General features: G+C 36.2%; 2 protein-coding genes and 1 non-coding gene across 3 annotated transcripts; 1 reads left to right on the forward strand and 2 right to left on the reverse strand.

Annotated features, from left to right (window-relative positions):
• Positions 1 to 4,658: 4,658 nt before the first annotated feature.
• LOC149926221 (uncharacterized) lies at positions 4,659 to 5,354 on the reverse strand. Its single transcript, XM_090161909.1, has 3 exons — positions 5,104 to 5,354; positions 4,737 to 5,028; positions 4,659 to 4,679 (listed from the first exon to the last, which is right to left on the reverse strand). Exons 1-3 carry the CDS (start codon positions 5,265 to 5,267, stop codon positions 4,659 to 4,661), a joined length of 477 nt encoding a protein of 158 aa, XP_090018035.1. The 5' UTR covers positions 5,268 to 5,354.
• Positions 5,355 to 8,919: 3,565 nt separating this feature from the next.
• On the reverse strand, positions 8,920 to 17,290 carry LOC149926222 (uncharacterized). The gene is made up of 3 exons (XM_090160047.1): positions 17,182 to 17,290; positions 16,601 to 16,723; positions 8,920 to 9,248 (listed from the first exon to the last, which is right to left on the reverse strand). Exons 2-3 carry the CDS (start codon positions 16,701 to 16,703, stop codon positions 8,977 to 8,979), a joined length of 375 nt encoding a protein of 124 aa, XP_090016173.1. The 5' UTR covers positions 16,704 to 16,723; positions 17,182 to 17,290; the 3' UTR covers positions 8,920 to 8,976.
• Positions 10,776 to 10,848, forward strand: TRNAT-GGU (transfer RNA threonine (anticodon GGU)). The gene has a single exon. It is a non-coding gene; the product is annotated as a tRNA-Thr (tRNA).
• Positions 17,291 to 22,450: the final 5,160 nt, after the last annotated feature.

Genomic DNA, 22,450 nt, shown 5'->3' on the forward strand with positions numbered 1-22,450 from the left:
CCTTGGACCAAGTGAGCTATCTCAATTACTGCAACACATCACGCAATTTAATTTTAAACTTAGTAAACTCGATGACATTGAAGCTAAAGTCAACAGAATTCCAGACATAGAGAAAAAAATTAAAAAAAACGATATAGAGAAATCTATTGGATAATATAGAAATTGTTGGAATCACTCATACAAAAAAGATTTATTACTTATTTTAGAAAATATAGCAAACTTCGTAGGCTTGAACGACTTAATAAATGTTTATCGGCTCCCTAGGAGTCCCAATCAAATTTTTATATTTAGAGTCTGCTTTATATCTAAAAACTAAAGACCTTTGGTTAAAATGTATTAAGTCTACTTAAAACCTAAGGGCGAATTTCAGAAATAAGGCCCTTAAAAACGATAGAATTTTCATTCGTGAACATTTAACTCTTACCAGAAGAAAATAGGGGGGAAGTACGTTTCTTAGGAAATTTCGCGAGGCGTCACTTTCTCGATTTTTTCGCGCCATTTCGTAAAGAGCGGTTTTGGCGGGAAACCGCGGAAGGTTACACCAACTGCTTAATGACGTAAGTAAAATGGCAAAACTATTTTGTGGGAATGTAGGCTAGTGTTCGTGTCGTCTGTTACTCATCTGCCTATCTAAGGCTTACGTATTTGTTTAATTGTAAGTATTCTTAAGAATTTTTTTGAAAGATTTAATTTATCTTTAGAAATTTAATTATATGTATTAAAAATTTAGATGTAAGCATGAACGTAAGCAGCATTATCAGTGAAGTTACTGAAGAATTCAAAGCAATTTCCTTATACCAAACAAGATATGAGATGTTCTGCAAACTTAAAGAAAACTGTGATCTTGAAAATTTATTTGAAATTATGTTTACCAAGTTCCTTCATCTGAAAGACGTTGCTAGTCCCGAAGACACAAACGATAAAAGTGGAGGCTATGCTTGTTTCTTAAATTCTTGGCAAAATTGGAGGACATCCATAATTGCACTATCTCTTGGAATTGAAACTGAAGCGACAGCGAGCCAATCTGATGACAAAATGAGAGAAATCATAGCCACTTATTCATGTAGCAAATCTGATGGAGTTGTTGAAGATATAATTGTTATCTTGAATTGGCTAGCTCATGCTATTCTCAATCGCTACAATGAAGAAGAAATAAATCAAATACAGTCAAAAGCAGTTCAAGCAGCTGATGATAATGGCATCCGAACTGAAGAACCCAAATTTTCTTTAAGGCATAAACCAACTGATGTAATTTATGCAGCATACCGTTTAGCAGGAGGAGCCCTTGGTGAGATAATAAACGTAAATAAGTCAAGAAAGAAAAATTCGAATCTTTCCGAAGGTCAGATCAAGAAAGCTTCCCTTTTTTTGGAAATTGCACTTGCCCTTCGTGACAATTTAAAAACTGCTGAAATTATACCAAAGGCCATGCACAATCGGGACTCTGGAGGGATGTATTTTATTCACGAATCTCTTGTGCCATATTCAAAGGAAGTTGGCGAAATTGTTGCAAATCAATATAAAGATATTTGTTCTGTTGATGAGCGCAATGTTATAAGTAATTATTTTCTATTAGTAACGTTTGCTATTAACCATTTGGACTTTAAATTAACGCTGCTTGATCTGGGTGATTTTAGAAAAAATCATGGAGCTCCTGAGATTGGATGAACATTTGAAAGAAATGTTCGACTCAGCCATATCTTCTATCAGTGATTTTCAAGAACACAACTTTCCGAAAGAAATCGTGGAAGAACTTAGGCTAATACACCTGAGAAAGATGGGTCACGCTCTTATAAATGATTTTATTTTTGCTAAATTGGAAAAGAAGAATAAGAAAGAAAAGCATCGTGGTCAAGGGGGCCAACTATTGAGAGATAAACTTTATCAAATATCCTGTGGGTCTAAAATCAACAAAGCAAAATCCCATATCAAGAAATCAAGTACAAATAAAAGTCTTTCCAACAAAAAAAACTCTAGTCAAAGCCACCGCAAATAAGAAAACTTCCATCATAGAAACCTCAGTAGTTCAAAACCATAACGTAGCAATCTCAATCGAACCAAATCCTCCTGCCATCAATTTCCTGATGAAACAAAACAATGCTGTGATAAAAGAGAAGAATGAAAGAAAACCAAAGACAGGGTGACCATTCTTCATTTATTTTATAACTTTTCCTATATTTCAATGCTTTCCTTTATTTCCCTATAATTTAACCATTTTTCCTATATTTTCCTATAATTGAACCATTTTTCCTATATTTTCCTATAATTAGATATAATTTTGTATTTAGCTTGGTATTTTCGAATTTCACGCGTGCCTAGTTCGCTTTTGGTTCCCCATCCCAGGTTGCCATCGCTAAGTCCTTACTAAAAGCAGTTTCTTCATCGCAAAAAAACTACTAAATATGACTATCAAAAGAAAGAGGATCAATTAATAGAAGTTTCTTTTATATTAAAACAAATTTAAATTTTATTTATGCAAATTTTTCTATATGTTCCTATGTAATCAAAGAAAATACTCCTATATTCTCCTATAAATCGACTTGAATTTTCTGCGTTCAAGTAATTTTTTTGGGGTTTTCAGAGGTCACCCTGCAAAGACTACAAAATCAAAATTAAAGAAACGGAAACTTTTCGAGTGTGAAACTCAAGAATCAGTGCCATTTTCTTCCGCAACTAGTTCTTTAGCCACAAACTCCAATCCAAGTGAACCAAACGTGAATGAAAAAAAAAGTGATATATCGAACCAGAAGAAACGCTGGTCCAGGGATGGTTCTTCAAAAGTACTGCAAATTGAAAAGGAAAACAATACAGCATGCAGTACATCAACTAGGGGAAGAATTCGAAGAATGAATTTCAGCAATGACTTTGTTTATTTGTTCCTATTTTGTTTAAATGCCAAAAAATAATAAAATATATTTTAGTGGCAATTATAGTAAGAAAATATTTTTTTTGGCAAATAGTCAATCTTAACAAGGTTTTTTTGTGATATTTGAAAATAAAAAAGATTTATAATGTATGATTTTTTTATTTATCTTTTATCACGTTAATCAAATCTTTGGTAGAATCTAATATTGATGAAACATTTAATTCCACATTTCTATAAACACTCTCTCGAGTTTGAAGTACATTTTCAGTGGGGTTTTTCATGTCACTACTAATAAGAAGAGACCTTCGAGCGGTTTTGTAATTGATACTAGTTAGTTTACCCGCAGTAACAAAACGCAATTGACTGAAAAAAGTTTCAACAATACTACCATTTACCTTGACAGGATAAATGTAGAATTTTGGATTTCTTTCATGAAAATCATTAACAAATCCTAGAAAACCAAATACCATAACACGTAAAAGGTCCCATGTCTGCCAAGCTAAAAATGAATTTCCCTCTTTTCCTGACAATGGTTTTTTGTTTTGGATAGTTTCGGTAGCCCAGTTCTCAAAGTACTTATATCCTTTTAAAATATTTCGCACTGGTTCGCTTTGAACGGAGCACACCTTCTTGTGAGAAAGAAGGCCAATTTCAAATAAATGGTGGCATGCCGTAAGGAAGTCATAACAAGCCATGACTTCCTTCATGTCACTGGGTGGGTTGACAATTTCTTCGCTAGCAGCATCATTTGTAAAAGATTTCGGATTAGAGTAATTAAATAGTTCATTCATAAATGGTAGCTGTTGGAATATTTTTGCGGGTGTCACGTTTAATTTAACCCAAGCATCACGCTCAATATATGAATGACGCAAACCTTTCACTTGCGTGAGTTCATTATTATTTCTTCTTTCTATTTCCCTGGCTTCAACGTCTTCAATTTGTTTCCATCCAAACGAAACACCCCCATTTTCAAATGCTCTGGTTCCACCAGCTTTTGAATGATTGAGCCCATTTATTAGATTTTTCATTTGGTGACTGGGACAAATGATCCAATAGATCCATCGATCTGGTAAAAATGGGTTTCGGAATCGTGGTTTAACTTCAAAATTAAACATTCCATCTTCCTTACGAGTGTAAGAATATTGACCAGTTATGTTGTGGCTGTTTTTTATCATTCTCAAATTCGAACTAGCGCCATCACAAATAATAGCTGATACCATAAATCCTACACTTTGAAAAGAAAATACACATTTCTGCGTTAACGCAGTTAACTCCTCGTGGGTGAAGGGAACGTTATTTGGAAAATATGGTCCTATCACATCAAATTTTTGGCCAGCGCAACGCCAAATGTACTGTAGAACGTACTGGGCAGCAAGGCAATCTTTCACCGATTTAGTTTTGTAAAAATTATGAAGAGATGGAATTTCCTTCTCACTCATGGTTAACCCAATGAATTCGTTATTATTTGCATTCCACACCATTTTCCCAATTACCTTTACTTCATCTAACACTAAGAAGCCATCTTGTGGTGGCCTTTCATCTATCAGAAATGATTCAAACTTGGCTTTAAACTTTGCACTTTCCTTCTGAAGATATTCTATGTCTATCCCAGCATCACATTTGATCTTCTGAACTTTCTTTTCAATCGTGTGAACACTTGGCAAATTAAATATTTTAATGCTCTGTATGATGCTGGTGATCGGGAATACAGTGTGAGGGCAAGACGGTATGTTAGGGGACCCCATCTATTGCCTTTGCTTGCACCAGAATTTCTTTCTTGGTCTTTAAAAATTCAGATAATTTGTTGTTTTCGCTGTCAGAGTTCCAAGAGATCTCAAATGCTTTTGATAGCAGAGGATTTTTTTTTTACCTTCAAAATAACCTTTTTTAATTCACTTTTGTGGTTTAAGTTAACTTCATTTAGCACTTGAGCTAGTTCATAACTTTGCTCTGTATTTAGAGTTATTGAGTTTTCCTTGAGTTCTTTCTCCATTTTCTTGATTTTCTTTTTCTGACGATATCTTTGATTTCGTAAATTCTTAATTCGTGAGCTTCTGCTTTTTGGAGTTAAATCCTGAATTGGGAACGTGGAACTGATATGACTTCTTCTTAACTTAGTTCGTGGAGTTGCTTCAATTACTTTCTTTCTCTTTCGTAGGTACCTAAAGCAATTTTAATTACAAAATGCCAATCAGCGCTTTGGTCTGTGGTTTAATTAAATCATCAAAAATACTTACTTTTCTAATGTAGAACACCTAGGGCATGTAGAATTATTTTTATCATTAGATGCGAAAGATTCTGGTGGTCGAAATAAAACTGGGCAGTGTTTCGATTGTCGCCTTTCACAAGGATAATGCATTACTTCTAAACTTTGAGGCTTCGCATAAGGAAATTCCTGCATAATATAAAGGTATTTAATAGTAAAGGGCTTTACAGCTTTAAAATTTTCTTAATATATTTTAGTGTTAACATTTTTTATGCCGGAACAAAATACATTATTTTCACTTTAATAATCTAGAGCTCGCATAACAGGTGCTGAATCAAATTCCAATTTCTCAGAATCCCAAAAAGTCTCTCGCACAACCGGTTTAAACACTAAAGCAATTGAAACAATGCCATCTGAACTGAACTTGATTTTAGCGGGATTTTCATAGAGTCCACCAATATCTTGAAGGGCATTCTTTCGCATAACTTCCAAACATGACACAGTGTTAAGTTGGTTATGTTGCAAAACATAGTCAAGATCTGATTCAAATTTAGGCAAAGTATTAGAGAAGCACAGGCTGTTGAAATGAAAATATTAAAACCAACCTGTTCTTTCTTTAATAAGATTTAGAATCCCGCGAAGAATGTCATTACAAACATCACTTGAATGGGAAGAATTTGTTTGAGTATATTGGTTTTGAACTAAGCTTGAAGCTTCTTCGTTGTCTAGTTTTTCAAAAGTGGCACCATTACCACTTATGTCAATCAGTTTCACAACTTCAGTTGAAGTTTCACCCGAGTCTAGGTTTAATGTTTTTGAAGATACATCTGGCTGCGCAAAGCTCTCATTAGCCCCATTTGATTTTTGTAATGCCCCAATGAATCCAATAGTTTGCATAGCAGTATGTTTGAAGACATTTTTATCACCAGTCTTGTTGGCTGTTTGAGTTTTGTCCTCATCATTACATGTACTAACGGCCGGGCTAGCAACGCTAAGGCTTAACTGTTCGCTAGTGTTTGACAAATTTTCAACCTGACTACCTTTATTTTTACCCTTAAAACAGGTTTGACAAATCTTGTCTCTTGTTACTCGACAATAAAAATTGCACTGAACACTCTTATTCATCCTTAATGAACTAAATTAAGTACCATAACGGTACGCGAAACGTGACAAAACTGCCTCTAGACTAGCACGGCCAACTTAGTTCTACTCGCACACTCGCCAGCGAGCAGATCTAAGTTGGCCGTGAGACTAGTGACTATTTACTTGGCTAATTAGTCACTAGTTTGTTTTTTGACCATTGGGTAGCGCCACTACGGAAATTTCGAACGATTCTTTGCTTCTCTCTAATTGGCTAATTTTGAATTTCTTTGGCGCGAGTCTGGTTTTTAAGGACAAGGGTCGCCTTGCATGGCCCAAAGCTACAGAAACGTACTTCCCCCCTATTTTCTTCTGCTCTTACTAATAAAAATATTTTCTACGAAACAAAACAAGTAGGTAAATCTGCCGACTAAAAATACGTTTGGGTTCCCGATGGGAAAATATTTATACGTAAACGGGACAATTTAACGGCTACTAGAATCCGTACTCTCGAAGATCTTAACACCATAATATAATACTTTGATATATAGACTTTCAGTAATCTTTTCTTTATCGCGATTGAATGAATGCTATAAATTGTGATCAAATATATTCCTCAAAGTTTAATATTGTAAATTGTGATTTAAATGACCTTAAAAATAATAATTTATGTAACCTTAGGATCTTTCACCTAAATATACGAAGCCTTAAAAAACACTTCGATGAACTCTTGGTTCTGTTTGATGACCTTCAGATCTACTTTGACGTCATTGTGCTCACTGAAACGTTCAATATTATAAATACTAACTAGTTTAAATTAGAAGGATATAATATAGTGTGTTCTGAAAAGTATAATAATAGAAACGATGGAGTTGTCATTTACATAAAAAAGATCTTGAGTTTCAAATAAACATTAGAGATTTCATAGGTGCCTCTGTTAAATCTGTTGATTTGTCAAATAATCAGAATTATAAAATTATTGGCGTTTATCGCTCGCCTAATAACGATGCCGCTGAATTTATTAAAGACATCGGTGATAAACTACCAGTATTCACTAATGCCAGTAATTCAATATGGATTGGTGATATCAATATAGATATTAATTCGAGTGAACCTAAAACTAGAGATTACTCAATATTATATGAATGCGGCTTCTTATCCCGTATAAATAATCCTACCAGAAACACTGACAAGAGTAGTACATGTATAGATCATTTATTTATTAAAAGAAAGATAGCGTTGGCGTGAAGACATTAATATACGAAACTAAAATTACGGACCATTATGCGCTATTAGCTTATATACCAATTATAGGGAAAGTGGAATCGACTTCCACTACTTACAGAGAAACAGTGCGTCTCGACTATGAACTATTAACAGATAATATTAAAAATTAAAATTGGTCGTCTATTATGGTTAAAAACGGTACTAATAAAGCGGCCAATAAATTTATAGATGTTTTTAAGAATTATATTGAATTATCCAAGAAAGGTAAAATCAAAATATCGCATAGATACTCTATATTAAAACCCTGGATTTCTTTGGGACTAATAACAGCTATAAGAAAGCGTGATATTGTGGCAAATAATTAAAAGAACAACCCTGTTATGTAACGTTAAGAATTAACCTTCGCACCTATAGAAACAAAATTAATGAGTTGATAAGAACCCTTAAATACCATTTTTTTAAATAAAATTAAAGAAAATATTACGGACCCAAAATTGGTTTGGAAAACGATAACAATAAAAATCAGGATACTATAGATAAAATAAAAATAGGACCAGAATTTGCTAAAAATATATTAAATAAAAATCCAATTAATGTTAACAATAATAAAACTGTATATACCGAAAATAATACCCTAAACGCGAGAAAAGTTTGCAAAATTCATGAGTATATTAGAATATAAGGTGCATTCAAGGTGCAAACAACGTGAATTCACTTGAAAATTGTCTGAGAAAATCATGCGTAAATTAATATCTGGTTTGCAAACTATTGGCTATTGCGTTAAGTTTGCTAAACGAGTTGGCCGGTGAAAAGTAGAATCGGCCGGGCAAAACTCCGAAGGGAAACTCTGAAAATTCGGAGAGCAAAATATATCCTTCCAAAAGTTATCAAAAATCAGAGTTTTTCTTCTACGTCTCGGAAAGGAGTAAAAAAGTTAAGAAACGGAGCAATAATCGAGTACTCCGGAAGTTAAAGGGATTCAACAATAAGGACATAATATATCGATGGAGGGTGGAGAAAAATGAGACAAACTCCGAGTGGGAGGTGGATGCATGAAGGCCAGAATTGTAAAAATTCGGACGAAGTGCGGAGGTAGGAAGGGAGAAGTGGTTAGGCGATAGTGTGCAGCTGCAAGACTGGATATTAAAAGGGAACTATTATGATTGGAGTGTGAAGGAGTGGAGGTATAAAAGTAAAAGCGATAGTCTTCATGTGGTGGGTTAAAAAACAAAGGAAACTACTAAGATTGGAGTGTGGAGGGTTGGATGGAAAAGCGATAGTGTTCAGGTAGAGAGGGACGGATATAGAACGAGTACTACGATGACCAGAATGGAGATGATTGGAGCTTTCCAAAACTAATCACGAAATGTCATGAAAGCATAAACCTACAACCCCGCCCCCTAGGAGTAGAGCTAAAGAAAAATCTGAAAAATAATTCAATAATTATACCAAAGAATTATGCAACTATTAATTGTTTGCAATAACAAAATATTGTGATTTTACTGAGTTCAATACCGGTTTTTCCATACTGTAAAAAGACTTTTGTTTTTCGTCATGTTTTTATTATTCTTTTATTTTACAAAGAGTTCTACTACAGTTACGGGCAATCGCAAAATACTACACCTTGATTTCCTTTGTAACATTGACCCACTTTTCCGTCTGGACAACTGAGTTTGGAGCAATCCCGTTTTCTCACCTTTTCTTGGTACTCTTCAAGCGGCCCTGCTTTCCCAAGATCACAAGTGCAAACGCAATGCTGATCACCACTAACTCTACTTATTGAATAGCAAACCGATTTTTTAGTACCCATCTGTTTGCAAAATGTATCGTTGCAGTTTCCCTGCGTGTTTTCCTCTGATTTTGGGCAAGCTGGAAAAGAGTCAAAAAGTCAATTCTTTAGAATTAGATTTATTGCAACGATTTTAAGGGGTTATATAGACGAAGTTAAAGAAAAAAATGGTAAAATTCTATAACAAAAAATGTCGGAAATAATATAAAAAAAGCATGAAATGTTATGGTATGGTATGGTATGGTATGGTATGGTTGAGGGCAGTAACGACTCGAGTTACGTATATTAAAACTGGTTTATTTACATAACATTAAACGTAGTTACAGGAACTGCTGGAGAACGAGACTCACTTTTCACAGCTCGGCTTCAGCTTTATATATTGAACAATATTTACATAACACCGTTATCATTAGATATATTAGTTTTTTAGATTATAATCACCCGCGTAATAACACATCCTTCCCCAAGTTAATTAATTTACGTTATTACATTAATCGAATAAAGTTTTAACTGTTCGTTAACTTTGGCGGTTCAAGTGACCGACCTGACCTGGTCGTCCTCGGTGAGAAGACTGGAACCACTGGGTTATCTGACCCGGGTGACATCGGAATCCGAGAACTGTCATCTGAACGTGAACTCGATCAGAACCGTGGATAGGCGAATGTGGTTCTGAACTCCCGCCCTCTGGAACTGTCTCTGGCATCGGGACAAGATGGAACCGATTTCGTTGGACACTGCCCGTAGACGTGGCAATGACATAGGACCTCGGTCGACTGGCTTTTCCGAGTTTCCGTCCTTCTACTCTTTTGTCGATAATCCACACCTTATCTCCAACTTCGTGGTCTGACAAGTTTTGGGTACCATGACGTCGCTCGTAGTGATGTTTCTGTGACGCCTTCAATTTTTGTTCGCGTTGTACCAGGACATCTCTGGGCGGCACAGACGGTAATAACGACGCTGGAGCTGATGGAACCGTCTTTCGCAGCTGGCGGTTCATAAGCAACTCTGCCGGGCTATACCCGTTTGTCAATGGAGTCGAGCGATACGCCAGTAGTCCAAGGTATAGATCTTCAGACTTCCTGAGACGTCCCTTGACGATCTTCACAGCATTTTCAATAAACCCATTGCACTGGGGAAACCGTGGGCTGGAGGTCGCCGACCGGAATCCATAAGCTTCAGAGAACTGTCGAAACGCCTCCGATCTGGCCGCCGCCAATTGGGACCCATTGTCCGAACGAACTACTTCCGGTATACGAAACCGTGCGAAAACGGACTTCATCGCTTCGATGATTGTACTCGTAGTTTGGTCTCGCAACTGAATAAGTTCGAAAAACCGTGAGTAATAATCCGATAAAAGTAAGTACCATTTATTTGAGATTTTTTTTTACGCAGGAATTAATATAATATAATATATTAATATAATAATTATATTAATTCCTGCGTAAAAAAATTCTCAATGTAATGACTACAGGCTATCAAGGTCCTGTTATAATTAGTTGACGTAAAATGCTACGGCACCGTCAACAACGGGTTAAATGTATCCCATCAATAATGTGAACCAGATCGAGTCATTCTTAAATTGGATGTCCGAGGCCTGATTATTCGTGGCCTCGGTAGTCCAATGGTAGTGACGTTGGGACGGTAACCCAAAGGTCGTAGGTTCGATTCCTGCCCGAGGTTATATGATTTTTCTCAGTCACTCTGGTATGGAACAATACGCAGAGGTATTCCTTGATTCAAAAGAAACTCCTAATTATAAGTACCATTTAGCTTCAGAGTGTAGAATGTCCAACGCAACGATCTGCCACGGCCAGTCCGGAAATTCCGACGGCAACAGCGGTTGTAGTCGATTTGAAGACTTTAATGCATTTTTTCACACGTCGTCACCATGGTCTTAATCTCCTCTGAAATCGTTTACATCTCAACTCTACCTTCTTCTCTGGCCAACCGTCTTGAACGTAGCGTCGAAGCATTATGGAGGATTCATCCACCAACTGACCCTTGAGTACGTCAGCTAGTTTCTTATCAGAGGCTGGTAGGCTGGACAAGATAAACTGTACATGAGCCGTGACCTCCTCTTGAAGCTCACGATCTTCGTCGCTAAGTGTACCCCGAGAAAGTGCGTCAGCTGGTACAAGGAACTTCCCCGGAACGAATTGAACGACGTAAGAGTACCGCATCCGCCTGAGTCTGAACCTTTGCAATCTCGGTGACAGGTCATCAATCGGTTTAGTAGAGGCTTGTGATCTGTCTCTAGGACTATCTTAATGCCAGTAACATAGTCCTTAAATCTTTCACATGCCCAAGTAAGAGCAAGTGCCTCTTTCTCGATCTGTGTATATTTCCTCTCCACGTCGGTAAGTGTTTTAGAGGCGTACGCTATGACCGTCGTTGATCCATTGGGCTGCTTCTGACTGATCAACGCTCCTATACCAAAGTTCGACCCATCGGCAGAGACAGTTGTCTCTCTGGTTGGACAGAATACTCCAAGAACCGGGTCGATTGTAAGCATCGGGACTTCATACCGGAACGCTTTCTCCTGGTCGGGGCCCCAGGTCCATTAATTCCCCTTTTTAGCAGATCGTTCAACGGCTGTAAATTCTCCGTGGCGTTCGGAATAAATTTCGTCAGAAAGTTGACCATACCTAGAAGTGTTCTTACTCCTGGAACATTTTGTGGCTGTGGCATATCTTGGATGGCTCTGACATTGTCTGGATCTGGCTTAATGCCATCCGCTCCAATGATATGTCCCAAGAACTTGATCGACGACTTTCCAAACTGATACTTTCCTTCGTTCAACGTGATACCATTACCGTCTAGCCTTGCTAAAACTTCTCGATGGTGTTCGTCGTGGTCTTCTATGCCCGAACCCCAAACTAGGATATCATCTTGAACAGCGGCGTAGGAACCGGGGGGGCAGGGGGGCATTGCCCCCCCCCTGGAATTTTGCCTGGGGGCAACCCATGTAAATGCCCCCACCCCCGGGAAATTGCTTTTATTCATACCATAGTTCATCGGGCGGGGACGTCATACCTTGGTCAAAATCCAAAAATATACATAATATCATTTAGTATTTTAGTAGCCTACTAAGTCTACTTACTTTTCGTAAAATTATTTCAAAACATAACTTAGACAATGTGGGAGTTTTAAGTCTTTTTTCTAAAGTAGTATTAGATAAGTTTCGTGATATACTTTTTCATATGTGTCGGGTACCCGGTTTTACTACTAATATCAAAACTATTATGTAAAAAAATGGTTTTATGTATAAGATTTGCTATTTGTGCGATAATGTTTCCCGCTTCAATGAGGTGCCAAATTATCGCACATCACCTTCGCTTAGCAATACAGGTTTCCAATCCCTCTAAATCGGCCAGTTTTAATTAATTGGAGTCGTGAATAGGGTTTAGCGTCGGTACACCAGCGCCACCGCAACATCACACTGTTCTCATAATATTGTTAAATAAAACTGGCGCTCTCGAGTCCTGTCTCTTCATAGACCAGCGGTTCCCAAATTTATTTTGCTATGGAACCCTTAATTATCCACCTAATTCTGGTGGAACCCCAACTAATTTTTTTTTAATATCTTAAAAGACTCTTGACACAAACCAAGATGGCCGCGCTGCGAATTCTCGGAACCCCAGTGAACCTTCCACGGAACCTTAGGGTTCCGCGGAACACCTTTTAGGAACCGCTGCCATAGACAGTATATATCCCTTAGGGATTTATACTGTCTATGGTCTCTCCTCTGCACCTTGGAAAATACCAAAATTGCGTGTTTTGCACGACCTTTATCTTGCAACCTACGATTTCTTCAGTTGGTTTCGCGCCACGGCTTTGCCCAGGTAGTTAAATAGTAAATATGTTTTGAATTATTTGACAGTGTTTGTAGGCCTATTAATTTTATTCGGAATAAAAGTTTACGCAATCAGGTAAGATGTTAAAGAATTATCTAAGATCGTTTAAAAATTTATCACTGAGGCTTCTAACTTTCTATGATTCCTTTATTTAAAAAACTTAATTTTTAAAATGTTGATATCTAAATGATCACTCAATTAGGTCTGATGTTGAAAATTTATATCTTAGAAAGTTATCACTACTGAGCCTTCTAATTTTTTATGAATACACGTTATTTTTGTTACACTAGGCTTAACAAAAAATATATCTGATTATCTTTAGATCAGATGTTTAAAATTTATTAAACATAAAACGGTTATGACTGAGGTTTCTAGCTTTCTACGACTACATGTTTTGTTATACGAAACTTAATAAAATATATTTTACACAAAAGTGAACTTAAATATTTAAACAATAAGTGAAAGATTTTGTAAATTTAAAGTTAAAATCTTAGATACTATTAATAGGTTAGAGACTAGAGTACGGGAAAATTCATCATTCATAATTGTTGAGATAACGTAGGACTCGAGTTCGCGTTGAGAGAGAAGTTTATACTAAGGCCAACAATTTTAAATATTTTATGTTTTTAGTTAGTGTCTGTCAGCGAGTCTGTAAGGGATTTGATTTTGCTTTACAGGATGGAAAGAGGTTTGGGCTAGCGGGAGAGGGATCGAATATAAATGAGGGGTAATCGGGCGGAAGAAAAAATTACTTTTAATTTAGCGAAAATATTATCGAATTTTTTCATTATCTGATTTGAGTTAAGTTTGTACCGCTTTTTTGTAGTCCTGAATAAAACAAAGGACATCGCACTTCTTCTATGGGATTTGGCTTTCGACCGATTTTTTTCAAATTGAAACATGTTGTTGGGCTTGATCAAAGGAGCAAAATTGTCCATTGCCATTTTTTCCTAGCTCCTATAGTTTGGCCAGTAGCAGCGGTCAAAAGTGGACGAAACTTAGTGTAGTCTATTTGTTAAAAGAAGTCTCGGCCCATCGCTTAGCGCTCTATGTTTGCGCGTCCCTAGTCCGGTTTCACTATCAATAGAGGTTTCTTGCCGAAATTCCGGGTGCTTCCCAAAACCGAGCGTCGTATTTGGTTTCGTTCTGTTCGTACTACTTTCTGATCGCACGATGAACGAACTCAGTCGATAAATAGTTATTAGTCAAGTATTGAGTCTTTAACTGTCGTGTGACCGTGACTTTAACCGAGTATGTGCTGTATCGATAAATAAGTGTTTGATCTGTTGTTGAGTGACTGTTTCTTACCTATGAGCGAGTGTTGAATGTGGGATTCAACGAAACGGTTAATTATATATATTCTGATTTCTTTAGTATTTATTGTATTTTATTATTGCTCTTAAAATATTGAATATTAAATAATTCCACGTACAAAAATTCATCGAATGATAAATTGCGAGAAAAGAAATAATGAAGTAGAGGTGTAAAATCTTGGCTAGAAAACTCTATTGATAGTGAGCCCGGACTAGCGACGCGCGAGCGTAGAGCGCTAACCGATTGGCCGTGACTCCTTTTAACAAATAGACTATACTAAGTTTTGTCCACTTTTGACCGCTGATACTGGACAAACTATAAGAGCTAGGGAAAAATGGCACGCGACAATTTTGCTCCTTTGATCAAGCTTAGCAACATGTTTCATTTTGAAAAAAATCTGACGAAAGCCAAATCCCATAGAAGAAGTGCGATGTCCTTTGTTTTATCTAGAATCCAAATATTGCGATTCGGTCTAGCATTTATATTCTGATTTTGAATAAAAACGTTTTATTTAATTATCATGTATTTGGATTCAATGGATTCTTTTTTTTTCAGTGAGAAACTGAGAATAGTTAAGTAAAATTTTATTTCTTTTAATTACCTAAAATTTACAAAACTTTGATCCCCCGTAGAAATACTCACCCAAAAAGAGAAACAATAACAAAAGAATTATATCTGGAGGGTTCTTGTCTTTGAAAAAAATAGCCTTTTTTTCAACACTGGGGGAAGACTTGGAGTTTTATCGGTTTGCCCCCCCCCCTGAAATAAAGACCTTCCTACGCCCCTGATCTTGAAGGTTGACTACCTTTTCGATTCCTTCGATGCACTCGCTGATTCTTCTCTGATAATGCTCGGCAGAGGAACTCAGCCCAAACGGTAGCCTTGTAAAATAAAACCAGTATCCTGAATTACAGTCTAGCTTGCTGAAAATCTTTGCTCCAGCAAGTTATCCCAACAAGTGATCCACAGCAGGCATTTGTAAACGCTCCTCCTGAATTTGCTTGTTGAGCTCGGTCAGATCCACGCAGCCTCTGATGTCACCAGATGGTTTGCCAACAACGACCATATGCGCACACCAAACCGTAGGCTCCTCGACTGCTTTGATTACTCCTTGGTCTACCATCTTCTGTAGTTGCTCTTTGAGTTTACCCATTACTGGTATGGCAACTCTCCTCGGCGTTGATATGGAATATGGGACTGTACTCTTTCTGCATCTTGCCAAGACCGTCAAACAGCCCGCTGAACTCCAGTTTCGGGTCGACCTTTGTCAAATGGTCGACATGGCTGCCCACACTTCTCTGGACAATTCGTAGCTTCTGGCTTGCTTGCAACCCCAGGAGTGGCCCTCGTAAATGCTTTAAAATGTAGAGACGGTCTTCGACCTTTGACTCGCCGTGTGCTAAGTCAACCTCAACGAAACCCAAACAACGCAACTCCACCTGGCCAGGGCCAAAAAGTCTCCGATTGGATGGCTGCAATGTGGTAGTGACTGTCTTAAATATCGACTCTGGAACTGCGTTCACCTCGGCACCCGTGTCTACCTTGAACTTGACTGTCTCGCCATTGACTTTGACATCCACCACCCACCATGTAATGTTATGGTATGGTATGGTATGGTATGGTATGGTTGAGGGCAGTAACGACTCGAGGTAAGTATATTAAAACTGGTTTATTTACATAACATTAAACGTAGTTACAGGAACTGCTGGAGAACGAGACTCCCTTTTCACAGATCGGCTTCAGCTTTATATATTGAACAATATTTACATAACACCGTTATCATTAGATATATTAGTTTTTTAGATTATAATCACCCGCGTAATAACACAGTCACTTTGCTAATACAAAGGTTTTTACGCGTTGAGAAAAATGCGTTCTGAAATCGGAGAACGTTGGCGAGCTTAAAATATGTGGCAACCGTAAAAGGGTAGGGCCCAAAATTTGCCTCTTATAATATTTTTTGATATTCGAGAAATAGAGCACATCGTAAAAAGCATTCCGTTTTCGCAATGTTTGTTTTACAAATGTGTGCAATTTCCGTACGTTTCCGCTGAGATTCATTTCGATCTTAGTCGCGCAGCACGATTCTGCTTCAATTTTCCTTTTGCGGTATTTCAATGGGATTACACGTAGTCTAATTTGTTTCTGCTCGTGTTATTTGTCGCCTATTGGCTGATCTGTATTTCATTAAGTAACGGCTCGTTATTAAAGCCCAATTTATTTATTTTCGACAAGCATTCAAACTCAACAGAAGAGACGCTTACCTGGATAAGGATACACCTGTTTTTTGTCAACGCTTCCGTACATGTATCCCGGAACTACGATAGCCAAACAACACACCGATATATAAATACATGACCCTCTCATATTGTTGTATAATTTACACTCTGGAAACAGCAATTACGAAGAAAAAAGATGCTTTTAGTTCTATGACAAGACATTAAACATTAACAAATTTTACTATTTATCGGAAAATGGCAATATGAAATCCCTTTCTTACAATTATTTTTAACCAGGCAGGTACACAGATATGTTTACCGGCCGTTTACTTTAACCGATCTGAGTTGTTTATTGGAATAATATATCCGAACAGCCGATATCTGTATACTCAGTACGATATGATCTAGATAAACGTGTTTTATGTAATTGCCTTTGACATTTTGGATATATATTAAAAATTAAATAAACCTATCTAACTAATTAACGACAGATGATTCCACTCAAAAGATAATTAAATATAATATAACAATTTAAATTTGATTAGAATTTGAAGACTGTCGGAGCCCTTAGCTATTTTCACTAAAATGTAAGTGAGTTTCGTTAATTATAATTATAAAATGCTTACCAATTTTTTTAATCTGAATATTTGGGAACGCAACGTTTTAGTGTTTGAATTGTTCGGAAGCAAACGGCGTTGTTGCAGAGTCGAAGGATATTGTTCCTACGTGGCGGGTAAAATCTATTTTTCGAAACTAGGTCATCGCCAATTGATTAACAGTCATTATAAATAATAACTTCAATAGACAATTCTAAAATTAACGGATAAAAAGAGACAAATCGCTAACAAAGACCACATAAGGCTACTGGAGTAAGACTCTTTTTGCAGATTATTTGGTATTTTAAAACATTTCTCGTGTTCAGCCTTTTGGGTTGGCATTTTTTAAAACTTCATGCGTGAAGTCGAATAGCTAATTCAGATGAGCTATACGTGAAGATTCTATATTTTAAAATATACTACCAATATAACTAAACTGTTTACACAATCACTGAGAAACAGTAATTTTTAACTAGTTTTGTTTAAAAAATAACAGTAAAATCAGAAGAATCTGTAGTAAATTTGACATATTTAATACGGCAACAGCATTGCCAGGTTGGCCAGATAGGTGATAATCTTTTTATGAGCCTCCCTGATTTAAGAGAAGTAGTAGTGTAGTGTATGTTTGAGCAATAGGGGGAGCCAGGTGGAGTCAAAATTTCACATAGGGTTATTTTTCTTTTATTTTCAAGGGAGTCAAAATTTCACATACCTATCCTAGGGTTATTATTTAATTTTTCAAGGGGAGTCATACTAATATGATTTTTGTTCGTCGATACCTAGAAGACACGAAACTAAACACCGTGTTCCTATATTAAGCTTATTGATTATATTATTTGTTTATTAGTACTTTGAGGACAGATAAATAAACTTTTATGCTAATCGGTACTTAGAGGACAGATAAATAAACTTTAAACTTATATTGATACTTAGAAGTTCTATATCATATGTACCAAGTGATTTCTCTCCCCTATTACAAAATGAAACACGTTCGATTCTCTGATAGTACTGTGTATTTTATACCAAACGAAGATCGGGTTAATCATGTTTTACGAAATAAACGTCATTTTGGTATGCTTATTAAATTAAAATTTGAACCATTATTATCTCCATTATTAATCAAATTTCAAATGACGTACAACACAGAGTCCAAAGCGATAAGGGGTGCAAACGTCCATTAAACTTTCCATATGAAATAATCAAATTGTGAATTAGAGTATACATATATGTTTATTATTAATCAAGGTTGGGTACTGTTTGCGCTTCAGGGAATAAACAAATATTTCGAGAGTGAAAGTACCACTTGGAAAAGCCAATAGCGTATCAATTTGTTATCAATATAGTCCCCTATCCCAATAGTTGGGTATAAAAGACGAGTTCGAGTTATTTAATTTTTCAAGGGGAGTCATAAGTTTGCGAACCTATCCTAATATGACTTATGTTCATCGATACTTAGAAGACACGGAAGAGCCCATTGGTGCCGTTGGTGCTCATTGATGATGCCAATATACCAGCAAACACAAATCGTCCCTGGGACGTCCCAGCATGGTCCATAGAGCCCATCTTGGTCCCGTCCAAAATTCGTCCTACGCGACGAATAATGGACGTCCCATTTTAGTCCTCGTAGAACCAATTTCGCGATATCAGATATTCAGCCCAATCGACGTCGCATGGATCTCCACTATTCGTCCGAAATGTTTCGTCCATCAATGCTATGTAGAGGCGCGTTTATCAGCAATTAATTTTAATTTGTTTCACCTGTATTTGTAATTGAGCTGATAATTATTAATGATACACAAAATATTAATTTTATTATGAATATTATTATTTAAATTTACGAGTTTAATAATGAAATTACGTGTTAAATCAAAACTACTTAATTATTTAATTAATTTTATCTGTTCTTAATTTTTATTTTCATTTCACGAATTTTTTCTACAATCACAGCCAATTACTGCGAAAAAGCTGATCTAAGTTGGCGGCGCTAAAGTCCTTTTAAAATATCTGGTAGCCCAGTTTGTAGTTTCTTTTGTACGACGCCATTACTCGATAGTTTGGAATCATAGGTCTGAGGTCACCATAAAGTCTATAATGCGTTCTACACAAACGTTAAAGATTATAACATAGTAATCTACAGGGTGTCTCAATTTGCTCGATCAGGCCATTTTTCTCAAACTGTATTTACGCTAGGGTTCTGAGATTTTCAGGGTTTATTTGTTAGGTATGGAAGGCTTTGGGTACTTAATTTCAGAAAAATCAAACGATTTTGTGCCGTTTTGGAAAATTTATTTTTTCACCGGTAGGTGTCACGCAAAATGTTTCAAAAGAAAAGTTGTAGGGCATAGTCGAAAGTGTAAAAACAATTTTGGTTCGGTTGAAAAAGACCTATTTTTCACTGAGTTTGGAGGTCGGGGGAAAAACAAGTTGTACTAGCAGGCAATAGCCTTTAACGAATTGTAGGTAACATGCATTTCAGTTATAAGATTTCGAAAAATAAACAAATAATAATTAGCCCAAGTGACAAATGTTTTTTAATGACTTCTACAAAATGTTTTCAAAAATGCCACCTTCTGATGCAATGCACAAATATGCACGATGTTGCATATTGCGAAATGCTCCCCGAACCATTTCTGGAGTCACCCGGCGACATGCTTCGATGATTCTTTGTCGTAAATCTTCAACGCTCGTCACAGGTGTTTGGTATACGTAGTCCTTTACGAATCCCCAAAGAAAAAACTCGAGTGGTGTTAGATCAGGGGATCTTGCAGGCCAACGAACAGGACCAGTTCTTCCGATCCATCTTCCAGGAAACTCGTCGTTTAGATATGCAACCACGTCACGATATTGGTGAGGTGGCGCCCCATCTTGCTGGAACCAGATGCGTCTGTACTCGGCCAGAGGAATGTCGTCCAACACGTTGGATATTTCATTTTGAAGGAACTCCAAGTAGTTTTGACCGTTCAGACGATTTGGCAGGAAGAACGGGCCAATAATTCTGTCGTATGACTTGGTCTGCAATTGGGAAATCTTCGTCTAAATAACTGACTTACTAGAGTAGCATTGCGACGACCTTCACCGTAAAATAATTCTAGCATATGAGCGCGCTGATCTCGAGTGTAAAGAGGCATACTGGACAACAATCGGCCAAGCTGAGATAATGTCTTAACATTGAAATGTAAACGCTTTAAATAATACTCGGACAATTGATATTTCACGTTAAAAAACAACAAAAGAAAAATAAGCGTAATTTTTGGTCTACAAATCTTTGTTTGATGATCTTACTCGTAACCACGTCGAAATGGAAGACGCGGTCTTTGTCTACTTTGTCTAATTAGGTGTTGAACGTAATAATTTTCTTTAACAATAACTTTTTGCAGATCTGATTATTAACTACATAGCTGAAAGCATAAGTTCCCTAAAATATATGTACATGTGTGTTGTGATTATGTACGATTGTTTACGTTAAAGGCTATTGCCTGCTAGTACAACTTGTTTTTCCCCCGACCTCCAAACTCAGTGAAAAATAGGTCTTTTTCAACCGAACCAAAATTATTTTTACACTTTCGACTATGCCCTACAACTTTTCAATTTAAACATTTTGCGTGACACCTACCGGTGCAAAAATAAATTTTCGAAAACGGCACAAAATCGTTCGATTTTTCTGAAATTTAGTATCCAAAGCCTTTCATACCTTACAAATAAACCCTGACAATTTCAGAACCCTAGCATAAATAGATTTTGAGAAAAATGGCCTGATCGAGCAAATTGAGACACCCTGATAATATATCCTAAGAGTAAGTATTTTATTAAAACACTGTTTGATTTTTTTAATGATTTTATTTCGATTTTTTAATGTGTGTTTTACAGAGGTAGGAAGACAATATGTTTGATCAAAGTCTATTTTGACTCGTTACCTTTATGGACTATTCATCTTCACTCTCACTGAATGGTGGACTTATATTTCCTAAAGTAAGATTTTGGGTGTATTCTCCGAAAGTTAGGGAAGGTTCGCTGTTTTTAAAGTTCATTTGGGACCTGTACATGTTTCAATTTAACTTTTTAAGTTTATTATTCATTACTCTCACTGAACGGTTCGCCTAATGCTTTATTTTATACTGTGATATTTTATATAGTTAAATTGTAATTCCAAAAGTAAGATTTGGATAGATATTAAAATTAAGCTTCGAGAAACAGCAATTTCTAGAGTACATTTTTCATCCCATAGTCTTAATTTTTTTAAGGAATAGTATTAAATGGCTTAGTTTTATTTTGCTTCTGATTTGAAAATTAATTTTATTGTTTTTTTTTACATTTGTATAAGGAAGGTTATTTAATTTTTTAATAGTTTAGTTCGAAATTTATTTTGTTATATAAAAAATAATAAACTATATAAGTTTTGTAATTTATATGTTAACTGCTAATACTTGAGTTTCCAACTTTCGAAAACCTATCGTAAAAATTTTATAAACTTATATTATAAATATAAATTCTTAATTTTTATGCAGAGTTCGTGTTATTACAATCAAATTGTACACTTGTTGCTGGATTTTTTCCATTATCTTGTAAGCACAATGAAATACATGGCACGTTAATTTGGCTGAATTAGAAAAATATTTGTAAACATTTATTTTTATTTACTGGTTATTATACGACTAACGCGTATTTCATGTATATATCTCTTTCAATAAGTCATTTGTAATTATTACACATTCAATACTGCAATTAATTATTTTCTTTTTAATCATGAATGGGAGAAAGATACGCATAACCCAAAGATGGATCGAGTTGATTGACCGTCAAATCAATGCCATGGAGGAAGTATATTGGAAATTTCAAAGAAATATCTTTTGCCATCAAACCCTCAACTAAAGTAATTTATATCTGCAATAAGGAAATTGTGTATTAGGTCCTATTTAACAATTCTTTTTTCTATAGTTATTTACTTACTTACAAGTTTTCCCAAGATCACTTGGAATTATTTTTCAAAACAGCCCGCGGAAAAGGATGCTGGAATAATAACCAAACCACGAAATTTCATGTAACCATAAGGTCTACATACCCACCTAGTTTCAACCAAATCGGTGATTTTCACCTCGGGTAGTCTCCTCGTGAGTGTTGGAGTCAACAATTTCTTTGGGAGTGGTGTTAGAATCTTCATTGTTGGCGGCACCAGCCATATGATTGGCGGCTTCTTCTCGAATTTTCGGGCAATGATCACGCGGGTGACCAGTTTCATGGCAATTGTGACATTTTATTTCAGTTGAAATGAAAAATGTATACGGAACGTCATCCAGTTCAG

This window comes from Leiobunum rupestre, chromosome 10 (assembly GCF_980474605.1).
Source record: "Leiobunum rupestre chromosome 10, qqLeiRupe1.1.hap1, whole genome shotgun sequence".
Lineage (NCBI taxonomy): Eukaryota > Metazoa > Arthropoda > Arachnida > Opiliones > Sclerosomatidae > Leiobunum > Leiobunum rupestre.

Excerpts from the sequence above, each read along its gene's own strand:
- LOC149926221 (XM_090161909.1), bottom strand. The coding sequence starts at position 5,267 with ATGCAGGAATTTCCTTATGCGAAGCCTCAAAGTTTAGAAGTAATGCAT. Across the intron at positions 5,029-5,103 it reads AGGTGTTCTACATTAGAAAA|GTACCTACGAAAGAGAAAGA; the intron begins GTAAGTATTTTT and ends AAATTGCTTTAG. Across the intron at positions 4,680-4,736 it reads TAAAAAAGGTTATTTTGAAG|CGAAAACAACAAATTATCTG; the intron begins GTAAAAAAAAAA and ends GAACTCTGACAG.
- LOC149926222 (XM_090160047.1), bottom strand. The coding sequence starts at position 16,703 with ATGAGAGGGTCATGTATTTATATATCGGTGTGTTGTTTGGCTATCGTA. Across the intron at positions 9,249-16,600 it reads ACAGGTGTATCCTTATCCAG|CTTGCCCAAAATCAGAGGAA; the intron begins GTAAGCGTCTCT and ends ACTCTTTTCCAG.